The 13,657-nt window shown below is 34.7% G+C and overlaps 1 protein-coding gene across 6 annotated transcripts in view; it reads right to left on the bottom strand.

Moving 5' to 3' along the window:
• The window catches only part of LOC127877874 (serine/threonine-protein kinase Sgk2-like), a 113,032-nt gene that overhangs the window by 51,646 nt on the left and 47,729 nt on the right, over positions 1 to 13,657 (bottom strand). Inside the window, exon 1 of one of the 6 annotated variants that reach the window (XM_052424184.1) lies at positions 1,956 to 2,395. The exons of the other annotated variants lie outside the window; for them this stretch is intronic. Coding sequence (XP_052280144.1) covers positions 1,956 to 2,059 — 104 coding nt within the window. The 5' untranslated portion in view covers positions 2,060 to 2,395. Of the gene's footprint in view, positions 1 to 1,955; positions 2,396 to 13,657 lie in introns of those variants that run through there. 6 annotated transcript variants of the gene reach the window in all.

Here is a 13,657-nt window from a genome sequence, read left to right as displayed (position 1 = left end):
CAATTAGTTTGGTTTCATTATATGCAGATTAAAACCCTCAGTGTAATGGTAATTAAGTAATTTATTGTTATTTTGAAGTGTGTTACTTCTACGAAAAATAATTGGGCTTGTAATAAACCCTATTGGTTAAAGGGGCCGTCCTACAGATTTTGGCATGTATTGAAGGTTGTCATTAAATGCTTTAAATGCTTTATATTTATAAATGTAAACATTTGAACTAAAAATCTCCAGTAAAAAAACAAGAAAACAATTTACAAAAAAGGAAAAAAAGTAACCCTCAACAGGGCTCGAACGACTGACCCCTGGATTCCTGGAGTCCTGGAGTAAAAAGCCTCCCACCTACACCACTCAACCATCCACGCTCATATTCAGAGCGGACGTATTGTTTAGCTATATAAGCAATCCTCGTAGTTTCCCAAAATATCGAATCACATCGATACGACGCTTTATCTGTTGGACGGCCCCTTTAATACTTTGATTTAAAATTCTTTTGATTTCAGTTTGCCATTCCATTATCAATTAGTCATGGAACCAATTTAAAAGTATACTTGTTGTTGAAGTTGTTTTTGTTTGTTTGTTAGTGTTTTTTCTAAAAACTATTTATCTATTATAAAAGGCTAATGCTTGAATTTTTATAAAATAATTAAGCAGCTAAACCTTTCTTAATTTCTAACTGTGTGACATCGTTCGTTTGAGTGACTAAATAACATAATTAAACCAAATGTATTCCTTACATAAAAAATTGTATATTGTGATACTCTATTGTAATGCTATATTTTAAGAAACTAAATGCAACACAACAATATAAGACCAAGCAATCTGACAATTCATAAGTAAGCAAACTACAAGCTATGATGTTGTTTTTACACAAAATAAGATAATGGTCACATAATCGAATTAATTGTGGATTTTGATAATACATTCATGTTGCTATTGTTGCAGCCAACACTCCAATACAAAAGAGATAAAGCCAGCATTATCACAGTCACAATTTTCATACAATAGAGTCAATTGGAGTGTAACACTGGCTTACACTATAATCCAATTAATTAAAAATAACCATTCTGAAATAAAACAGGTATAAGAGCTTTTTTAGATGGAAAAACCTTTGTACCATGCAGCGTTAATATAAATAACCATTATTGGGTGTCCATTCACCAGTTTAGGGGTAAAGTGTCGTCCCTGATTAGCCTGTGCAGACTGCACAGGCTAATCTGCGACATCAATTTACGCACAAACATTAAACCCCATTTTCACAGAGCACGGCTCCTTTAGATGTCCTTTGAGATGGAGATATTTGTGTACAGTCTGTACAGGGTGAAGTAATCATGGACTTACTGTGACTGAAGTAAAATCATTTGGAATGGCCATCTTTCTTTAAAAAACAAGGAAACCAATTTTGCCTCCTTAAGTGCCACCCAATACCTCTGCTTTTATGGTATAATGTTCATTGAATTAAGTCATCTATGATGTGTCTGGACCAAGAGTGAGGAGCCATTTAACCAGTTTAAAGACTCAAAGATTTGCAATTTTACCACTCCAAGGCAGCATCCAAATTTTAATTACTTTATGATAATGGCTGGTGTTCTGTTATAAAAGTAGGTAAAACATATTATGAAATTCTCTCTTGATGGAGTCCCTGGAGTTAAACTCCATGATTTATTTAAGATGTCAAAACTTAAGTACACAAAACAAGTTTGCTAATTGCAACTGGTTGCTAACAAATTTATTTTGCAATAAAATTGCTTTCTGTATATTTCTCAACAATCTTCTTTTCCATGCAAACAGTCTTACTTTTTAACATGTCAATTATTGTGTTGCTACCATGTATAGAAAAGAAGTAGACAAATGGTTAACACAAATTATAAGATTACAATTATTTGATGATGCATAAAAATAAATGCAATTCACATTATTTCAACGGTATGCAATTGGTACAAGAAAAAACTACTTACTGTATGATAAACTTTTTCATCAATCTACCCAAAAGGGTCCGTCTCTCTCCCATATTTGGTTTTCCTTTTTTGCTATTATTTTTTTCTGGTTTTGGTTCCTTCATTCCTTCGCGGAATTTTGGCAAATAAGTAAACCTAAGCCTAAGGTCCTTTCTTGTCAGGATAATGTCTCTGTTCCTTGCAGAGCGACAAGTATGACAGTTCCACGCTGCATTTTCTTTCGTATGAATATTTTTTTTCTATATGTGTTTAAAATATTTAATTTGTATTAATTTCATTTATATTATTACAACTGCAGGCACCAATATCATCCCAATCCAAGTCAACTCCACAAAAAGAAAAGAAACAATAGACACAACCAGCAATTGTTACTTCTTATGATTTAAAACTTCAGCTACAACCACTCAATGAATGCTACAAACTTATTGTGGCTGGCTATTAAGTCAATCTACCTTGATCAGCTGTTATACTGTACCTACACTATCAGCTAGGCTACACTAAACTGATATACAGCCAGCTATGAAATAATAACAGACAAAATGCCCGCAGCTTACAGACACGAGATCGGCTTCAGGCAGGGTCAAAGAAGGACGTTGTTTTCATGAACTTCCAGAAACCAATCTCGTGATTGCTTGTTAATGTTCAGATATCGTTGCGAGAAATTAACATAGAATAAATTGTCACACACAAAATAAAAATGAGCACTTTGTATCTCGTTAAATCTATGTTACCAGACCACATCTAGCGTTGACATTTTGGCAATTGCTCTAAGAAACACTGAATTTTATGGGTTAACTTTATTTTATGAAATATTTTACAAAATATTAGTTGATTTTGAGTATTTATGTGGCTTGATAGAAACTTGAGTTGCATATTTTTCCTTTATGTGCATTGGAAAAGACAATTTATTTAAGTGTTCATCCATCAATTGCAATGTATTAGTACCGGTATTTTATCTTTGCTTATAGTTTTCATATAGTGTACAATAAGTTAAGATGGTTATTTTTTAAATCAATAGAAAAATTTAGTTTATATACCAGGGCTTTTCTCACCAGTTTTGGACAACGACTGATACCTGTGAATTGGTGTGATATTTGGAATTTTATCATTTTAATTTTCAACAGGAATAAAGTATTATTGCCTAATATATTACTTTTGCATAATAATTGATAAAACTCTAATAAAACATACAATAATTAACATAAAGATATGAGTTCAATGTAATTCAACCTCAAACTCATTATTTCTGTACTAAACAGCTCTATTTCCAAACATCTGAAAGTCAAAAAATCAATTGGGAATTTTTAGACTGGATTTGGGAGAACAAGACACTTTTTGTCATTGGGAATGTGACAAAATAAGGGCTATAAAATAATTCCAAACAAAGCCCTGAATACTTTTTATGAATGATTAAGAAAACAATGCTTCAGTTAAAATGTTAAGCAAATCAACAACTGATCAGCAGACACTGTGAAACAACATGTTTTGTTCTGAACATCTGCTTAAAGTACACAAACATTATAAAATGCTTCAAGTGCAAAAGCATCAATTGACATTTTCCCCTCCCAATGTGAGTTCAATAGATCTCAATACTTTTATAATTATTTTTGTGATGTTATCATCAGTGTTTTACACGTGTTAAAATGCGTAAGGTGTGTTCATCATTAGATAGCATCAACGAATATGGCATATATTCTATTCTTTTCCTTGAAATATCTCCTGAAATTATAAATTAATGATCCAATGAGTGCCTCCTAAGATTTACACCTTTGCCTCAAATCATCTCTAAAAAGTGCTGAGCATAATAAAACAAATAAATCTTCATGTGACTTTGTACAGCAAAAGGATCTTGGAATGTGAGGTAGGATATTAGGACCAATATCCACAAGTTATGTGGCTACCTGAGACCAGGGATCGAACCCACGATCCTGGGATTTATAGTCTAGCACTCTAATAACTGAGCTAGTTGGTGCAACAATCTTACAAATTAGAAAATTTCTCCATGTCTCCTCTTTCCACCTTCTTGTCAAGTGTCTGATTGGGTGTTTTAAAAGGCTGGTCTCTGGGAAAAATGGCCTTAAAGTTTGACATTTTTCAAGCAACACAGTTACATGCAGTTGTAAATTATTATTTAAATGATTATTGATATGGTAAAAATAGGAAAGGCAAATTATTGATATCTCAAGGGAAACAACTCCACAATACACTGTTAGATATTGCACAATTAAATATGTCACAACAAACGTCATTTGAAGATCAATTTGCATGGGCATTTTTGATGTGGAACATTTGTTAATTTATAAGTATGTTTACATTTTTAGATTTATGCAGACAAAAATTGGCAAATAAAAAAAATAAGTAGGGTACACATTTTATAAATGAGCCATGGTCTGTGAAAAAGGGGTTTAATGCATGTGCATAAAGTGTCATCCCAGATTAGCATGTGAAGTCCACACAGGCTAATCAGGGACAACATTTCCACCTTAACTGGATATTTGCTAAGAAGAAACTTTCTGTAAACAAAAAATACCATAAAAGCGAAAATTGTCATCCCTGATAAGCCTGTGCAGTCTGCAACTTTACTTGGGACGACGCTTTACGCACATGCATTAAACCCCATTTTCACAGAGCATGGCTAAACTACATTAAACTGTGTCAATACATGTGTTAATAAGATGGCTGCATATTCTGGTAAATAAAGCTGATGAGACAAGTGTTATGGAGCAATATTTTATGCAAATAATACAAATGATAATATATGAAGAACTTGTATCTGTGCCCATCTTATGTTAATTTATTGCTGAACCAGTGACCATTAAACAGAACATAAACTGCTTTTGTATTTGTCTTCCCTAAGGCAATTAATAAACCAATATTTGGGATAGAGAATCAAGATGGATTTATTTGGTAAAAGGGACATGGTTAACCCCTATGAACAATTAATACGTACATTGTTAGTCGAAATCAAATGTGATGTCAGTGTTTTTATGGTGCATTTTCGGTTGTTCTTTTTTAGTTGCTTGATGTTTTGTTATTATATTATCACCAGATATCACAGCATGCTGCAAGTTCAATATATTCAGTGTAATACCAGATTTGGAAACACCATTACAAATAGATTAAACTGACAGAGAACTAAAACACTCAGCAAATACTTCAAGGATAAAATACTTAATAAATTTCAGCACTTTACTTATAACAAAACAATAGTACTGTGACAACAGGCTGATAACAGGCAGACAGCAAAATCTGACAATTAATTGAAGAAATTATGGTTACACACTGATTACATTAAACAGCTGACAATTATTCAAAAACACGCGCCAGATCAGGCCTGGATTTCAGACAAACAGCGTAACATTGCTCTATTTCCACAATTATTTCAGATTTTTTAGCAACAAATTTATGCCTGAATACAGCAGGCAGACAGGGAAGCTCCCGACAAGTCTGCTAGCTGGTCTGGGGCTACACTGGTCGCATAAGGCATAGGACCTATTGTCGCATGACGAGGGTCATTTATTCAACTCTTTTAACTGGTAATCAAGTGAGGGATTGATAGCAGATTGTGTCATAATATGACAGTTACTATATGTCGGTAATTAATTTTTTAGTAAAGCTTCTACTGTTTGACTTAAATATAGTTTTAATAAGTCAGTAATTTGATCAAAGGTTGGTCCTAAAGTATAGCAAAAGAAAATCAAAGAGTAAACAACATTCAACATACCCTATAATTTCCAATAACCTTAACGAGCAATCCACTATGCTTATACTAAACAAGTATACAGCTAATATGTATTATGTAGTTAATGCACAGGCAGCATTTGCATACCGCCATAAACCAAACCAAGACACAATGAACAAAGAAGTACTTATGAATTACCTTCATAACATGATCAAATTATCTGATTTAGGGAGGGTGTTAAGGTAATCAATTATGTAAAAAGTAATGTGAACATGAGGTCAACTACCAAAGGTGCTAAGTACCCAGTCATATTAAAATACATGCTTCTTCTATGGTCTATGAACCTTGCAATGCATTACTGCATAGCCAAAAAGCACAGTATGAAAGTTTGCATACCTTAAATGCCACCGCTTTCAGGCAACATTTCAGATGGTTGAGCATCAAGCTATGACATCTGACACATCAATGGTAACCAAAAGATACATGATCTTTACTTTGACTGCTTTTTGCCATAAATGGTTAAATAATAATAACATCACATCAAACTAAACATCACTTGATAATTTAAATAGAAAGTTCTCTCTTACAAAGTCGAATGCAGAGAAAGGTTTCTCTGACCAAAAAAACCCAAACATCATGTAATGAATGATCTGGGTGCCAAGACATTCCTCATATGGGATTCTAGATTCAAGTCTGCCAATAGACTAGACTTGCTAATTAAATTGTCTTTAAAATAACCAATACACTGACCTCTTTCATCATGTACTTTTGTCAATATTGAGACTATTATATCAATTTAATTGTCATAATGAGATCTATGAACTAAAAAAGATTGAGATCATAGATAATTTTCCTCATATTGTATTGCTCTATGCCCACTGTTTTAACACCCTATATATTTGTTTGGAAGCTGCTTCCTCATAATACAGTCAATCTTGTATTAAGAGACCACTTAAGGGAGTAATCAAAAGTGGTCTCTTAATTAAATGGTCTTTAAATAAAAAAGGCCATTCTGGAATTTAAATCTATATGAAGGATAATCTCTTATGTCAACAATGATTTTAACTTTTATAATAAAATGAATATAAACACAATACATAAACAATATTTTACTTAAAATGTGTTTTATTTTTTCACTTATTATAAATTATCATTTATTATAAATGAATTGTGTGTACATATTTATTTGCAAAAACAACATAGACAAGATAATATTTTTCGCGTTTTTTTTTCACCTGACACATTATTTTCCACATCTTCAAGCAACTCGTCTTTACGCTTAAGAATGTTCTGAATTTGAGTTTTACCGACTCATCTGCGATTTTACGTCCAAAACTCGAATTTTCTTGTTCAACGTTAACACTTTTCGTTTTGACATTTTAATTTCTGCATGTACGCTTAAAGAAATCTGACTCGATTATGATACATAATGAGCTGAAAAAATTAAAACACGTCAATTGAAAACAAACAAACAGACCTGATAGGAAAATTTATTAAGTAAATAACAAATATCTACTAATTAGCATAATTACAAATTGGTAATGTACGGATTTCAACAGATGTTGCCGATTAATAGTTTATTTTCTGCACTTCTCAGGAAATGTTTGTCGCGTACAGTGCATTGTTTCTGCACCTGTTATCTATACTCGAGAAAAATCGACGTTGTCTCTTAATGTTCCACATAGTAAACTATTTATGCTGTAGACTGTGCGCAATACATTCCTCTATTTTTCAACTCAATAAATTGATACGCAGTCTACAACAATACCGGTCAGAACTGGTCAACGAGACAAAGCATAATCATAATGGTTGGTGTGAAAACAAAGCAGAGGTTTAACATCGGCTTAGATAAACAAATAACACGGATTTGTCCCTGAAAGATCAATAGATTAACCACTTTTACCTCCTAGTGGTCGCTTAATTCAAGATTCGGACATCAAAATACACAAATATCAGCGGTCGCTGGTCGCGTAAGACAAAAGTCGCTTAATACAATATCATTATATAGCGAAAAAGCTCCGTGGGATTTCAAAATGGTCGCATAAGACAAAGGTTGCTTAATACAAGTTGTCGCATCCACAAGATTGACTGTATATATATAAATGTTGAAATAGCATAGTTCCTTTAGACAATCTTTTCATCTGAGTGCAACTTTAATTGGAAGTCTTTAAATGATGTCTGTTACAATGACACCATGTACAGGTTTAGCAATAAGAACCACATAATGTAACAAGAGCACCGCATAGCGGGTGCCAACGCTCGGCTGTTGGTGCAGTTTTGAATAAATGAAAGCTTGTCAATTTTATATTAGAGGTCACAGTGACCTTGACCTTCGACCTAGTGACCCAAAAATGGGTGTCCTGTACAACTCATCAAGGTGCAGCTACATATGAAGTATGAAAGTTGTAGGTGGAAGCACTTTGATTTTAGAGCCAATTTTAAGGTTTTAGCATGACGCAGACGGTGGAAAAGCTGGCTTTGACAACACCTCGGGTTTTCTCCGAAAACAGCCAAGCTAAAAATGGATCTTATGCCATATACTGCAAGCCACACTCCAGACCAGCCTGGGCATACCCGCAGTATGAACGGGAGCTACCCTCTCTGCAATCAAGTCATGCAAGGCTTTGTGGTCTCACTAGCAGAAAGGGTAGCTCCTGACCAGACTGCCCTATGCTAGCAGCATATGGCATAAGACCCATTTTCGCATGACACTGGTCAAAAGTTAAAGTCCTCTTAAGTATTTTATTCAAACTTTAATTACAATAAAGCAAAACCAAAAAGGTTGAAACTTAAAGTTTTTAAAACATGGTCTTAAACTGATTTATATGTCACTTACCTAAGTTAAATATTCCGTTAAGAACCCGCTAATGTATCAATCAACTTAAAGGGATCTTTTCACGGTTTGGTAAATTGACAAAATTGAAAAAAGTTGTTTCAGATTCGCAAATTTTTGTTTTAGTTATGATATTTGTGAGGAAACAGTATTACTGAACATTTACCACAGTCCAATATAGCCATTATATGTATCTTTTGACGATATGAAAACCTAAAAATTATAATGCGTTGTAACGCAAAACGATTGAATAATTTGGATAGTTCTGTTGATGTTGTTTACATTTACGAAACTACGAAGATTGCTTATATAAGGTATAAAATACTTAAACTGTGTATATCGGGCGGAATAGCCGAGAGGGCTAATGCCTTTTTACTTCAGACTTATTCCAGGACTCCGGGGGTCACTGGTTCGAGCCCTGGTACCGGCTACTTTTTTTTCCTTTTTTTAAATTCTATTCTTGATTTTTTACTGGAGCTTTTAAGATCCAATGTTTTCATTTATCAATATAAAGCATTTAATGACAAACTTTAAAATATGCCAAAATCTGTGAAAAGGCCCCTTTAAGCTGCATAAGCATCAGAGAAATCTTAAACAAGGGACAAAATTGTCACAAAACCAGGTTTTCATTGTGAAAAAAAATCTGATAAAGGGAGAAAACTCAAACTGAACTTTTGAAATGAACAAACAAAATTAACCCCCTTTGTAAGTTTTTTTTTTTTTTAAATCTATTTTTAGTCATGGCGACCTTGACATTGGAGATATTGACGTGATTCTTTCGTGCGACACACCGTCCCATGATGGTGAACAAATGTGCCAAATGATTTTAAAATCTCACAATGAATGACATAGTTATGGCCAGGACAAGCTCATTGATGGCCATTTTTGACCTTTGAACTCAAAGTGTGACCTTGACCTTGGAGATATCGACGTAATTATTTCGCGCGACACACCGTCCAATGATGGTGAACAAATGTGCCAAATGATTTTAAAATCTGACAATGAACGACATAATTATGGCCCGGACAAGCTTGTTCCGCCCGCCCGCCAGCCCGCCAGCCAGCCAGCCCGCCAGCTCGCCCGCATTCGCCAATCTAATAACCAGTTTTTTCCTTCGGAAAACCTGGTTAAAAAGCCAATAAGGCAAAACTCTTATCAGTTATATAATGCTTTCTTTTATTATAGCAAGGCACATAATGGACACAATCATCAACTTTTGCATGTCTAGCCCCCCACAAAATTTAAATAGTAGTAATCATATAAACTGCTATACCAAGAAATAACCTGAAATTCTTTGTACATCGATCATTTTGTATGTCAACTGACAAATCTATAAGCATAAGAGCGATTCTTCTCTTTATGACTAAGGCTCATAAAAAACTTATGAGGATTTCCTTAATGCTAACATTTGTATCATGCTCTACTTAAGTTGATTATTTATGGTAATTAGCATTTATAATAAACACTGATTTTTTAACTTGCTTAATTATAAGGGCAGTCACTCTTGCATAACAAACAAGATTACAGTGTAAACTTAATACATCTGCTTTAACAGGCGAATGAAGCATTTCAACATTATTATAAACTGTTAGCTTTAAGTGCTTAGAGGTTGTATTATTTACAAAACTTTGTATACAGTAGACATAAAATAGTTATCCCCACGCTTTTTGAAAAGCGTGGGGATATTGTGGTTATCTCCGCCGTCTGTCTGTCTGTCTGTCCATCCGTCCTGGCCACTTTCTCCTCCTATACTATAAGCACTAGAACCTTGAAACTTACACACATGGTAGCTATGAGCATATGTGCGACTCTGCACTATTTGGAATTTTGATCTGACCCCTGGGTCAAAAGTAAGGGGGGTTGGGTTGGGGCCGGGTCAGAGATTTTCACTCATTTTTTAAATGTTATTTTACATTACCTTCTTCATTTCTACACTGATTCACTTCAAATTGATACTGAACATCTCTTATGACAATACAGTCAATCTCAACTATGCATGGCCCCATTACCAACCCTGGGGCGCCCCCGCCCACATAGACCACGCCCACCCAAAATTGCCTTTTACTATAACTTCTTAATTTCTACACCGATTTACTTCAAATTGACACTGAACATCTCTTATGACAATCCAGTCAATCTCAATCATGCATGGCCACATTACCAACCCTGGGGCATCCCCCCCATAGACCACGCCCACCCAAAATTGCCTTTTACTATAACTTCTACATTTCTACACCAATTTCAAATTGATACTGGACATCTCTAATGACAATACACTACATCTCAACTATGCATGGCCCCATAACCAACCCTGGGGCGCCCCTGCCCACAAAGACCACGCCCATCCAAAATTGCCTTTTTCTATAACTTCTTCATTTCTACACCGATTTACTTCAAATTGATACTGAACATCTCTTATGGCAATTCGGTCAATCTCAAGTATGCATGGCCCAATTTACCAACCCTGGGGCACCCCCGCCCACATACACCACGCCCACCCAAAATTGCCTTTTACTATAACTTCTTCATTTCTGCACCGATTTACTTCAAATTGATACTGAACATCTCTTATGACGATACGGCCAATCTCAACTATGCATGGCCCCATTACCAACCCTAGGGTGCCCCCTGGGTCAAACATGCGGCGTGGGGATACGCGTCAGCCTCTGCCGCGCCATTTCTAGTTATATCTTTTGTTTGTTAGTAAGTAAATGGATTTGCTAATATGCAACCATGTACTATTCATTACAAACAACACAGTTTAAAGAGCCTGAAATAAGTCCATTCAGTCCTTTGATACAAGAACGATGATACTAGCTGATGTTTATACAGATAAAGAAAACCATATAAAATTAAGCACTCACCTAATCTCAAGAATTGTCCTGGTTACCTAGTTTTTTTATTTATTTGACCCATATTCAAATATGGCCTTGACATTGTCATGAAAAACATTCAGACCATGTCTTATCAAGATTGCATCATAAATGTTGATGCTAGAGTTCCAACATGTTGTTGTTTTTCTAAGATTTTAAAAGGTAAGTAGCATACCATTTGATCTGGTGACCTAGTTTTTGGATACTTCTTTCTGAGATTTGGCTTGTCAAAGACATTCATGATTGTTAGATAAAATTAATATAGATTGAGTCATAAATGTGGCAACTATAGTGGTAAGAAAATTTGTCTAGAATTTACCTGGTGACTAAGTTTTTCAATTCACGTCACCCAGATTCAAATTTGGCCCAAAAAATGTCCAGATAACCAATCCGACCATGTTTCATCAAGTATGAGTCATTAATTTTGCTTGTAGAATGGTAACAAAGTGTTTTTATAAACAGTAACTTAGTTTTTTATACACATGACCCAGAATTGAATTCCGTGCAGATATTGGGAAGATAAACATTCTGACCAAGTTTCATTAAGATAGTTATAAATGTTGCTTGTCAACTGGTAACAAGTTTTGTAAGATTTGACCGGGTGACCTACTTTTGTGACTTGTGACACAGATTCAAACATGAATCTTTTGACATTGTTGAGACAAATATTATTAGTTTCATCAACATTGAGTCATAAATGCGGCCCTAGAGTTCTAGCAATTTGACCTAGTGATCTAGGTTTAAAACAAAAGTGACCCAGGATTTATTTGCCAAAATATTCTCAAGATAAACATTCTGGCTCAAAGGTGAGTAATAAATCTTGTTTTAAGGACAACAGGGTTATGTTATCTATCCTTTAACTTCCCTCATAAATGTACCATCATTATTTGATGAAACAAGAGCTGTTTCCATCCGATGACATATGCCCCTGAAAAAACACTTGGATAGTTATGTAAGACAGATAAATAACAGAACAAATTTTGGAAACCTACCAGTAAATGCTGACCCTAACTTCAAGGTCATGGCCACAGGGGTCTAGATTTGTAAGCTTATGGAAAGGCCTTGTCCATATACACATGCATACCAAATATGAAGGTTACATCATGAAGTTTTGGTGACGATCCGATGACAATTACTTGAGTAATTGAGCGGAAACGCATTTTTTTTATGATTCGAAGGCCATAACTCAGAAATGCCTACATAAATTTGGCTGATTATTGAACTTAACCTAGATTTTATTGCCTTAAATATTTTTTGAAGTTTGGTGAAGATCCGATGACCATTGCTTTCAGTTATTGAGCGGAAACATGAAAAAACAAAATTTTTCAATAATTCAAGGGCCATACCTCAGGAGTGTCTTGGTCAATTTGGCTGATTTTCGAACTTGACCTAGATATTAAGACCTTACACATTTTCATGAAGTGTGTCAAAGATCCTATGACATTTGCTCGAGTTATTGAGCGGAAATGAGTAAAAAAAACAATTTAATGATGATTCAAGGGCCTTTACTCATTAGTGTCTGGGTCAAATAGGCCGATTATCAAACTGAAACCTAGATGTTATTGCCTTACACATTTTCATGAAGTTTGGTGAAGATCTGATGACAATTGCTCGAGTTATTGAGCGGAAACGAGAAAAAAAACACAATTTTACAATGATTCAAGGGCTGTAACTCTAGAGTGTCTTGATCAATTTGACTGATTATAGAATTTGACCTAGATGTTATTGCCTTACACATTTTTATGAAGTTTGGTGAATATCTGATGACAATTGCTTGACTTATTGAGCGGATTCGAGAAAAAAAACAATTTTACGATTGATTCAAAGGCCGTAACTCAAGAGTGTCTGGGTCAATTTGGCTGATTATTCAATTTGACTTAGATGTTATTGCCTTACACATTTCATGAAGTTTGGTGAAGATATGATGAAAACTGCTTGACTTATTGAGCGGAAACTAATCCAGACGGACAGACTTACTAACGGACGGTGCGATTTTTATATGCCCCCAGTCCCTATGTTCTGGGGGCATAAAAAGTGGTCTCATTAAGCTAAAACTTGACATACAGTGACCACAATAGCTAACAATGAGCTGTGCATTCTCAGGTGCACTAAAAAGATGCAATTTTTGTTAAACTTCTCAATTAACAACACAAATACTAGCCCTGATTCTGAGCAATGTCTGTCAAAAGTAGTTTTAGCGACTGCACACAAATAATCCCCACCTTATTTTGGTTTCAAAACATTTATATTCCTCTTTAACATTGTTCATGCTAATCAATACATTTTGTTTTCCTGATGCATGGTTTTAAATGCC

The sequence above is a fragment of the Dreissena polymorpha genome, chromosome 4 (genome assembly GCF_020536995.1).
Source record: "Dreissena polymorpha isolate Duluth1 chromosome 4, UMN_Dpol_1.0, whole genome shotgun sequence".
Classification (NCBI taxonomy): Eukaryota; Metazoa; Mollusca; class Bivalvia; order Myida; family Dreissenidae; genus Dreissena; species Dreissena polymorpha.
The sequence above is the reverse complement of the archived record's forward strand: the minus strand, read 5'-3'. Positions and strand labels throughout refer to the sequence as shown.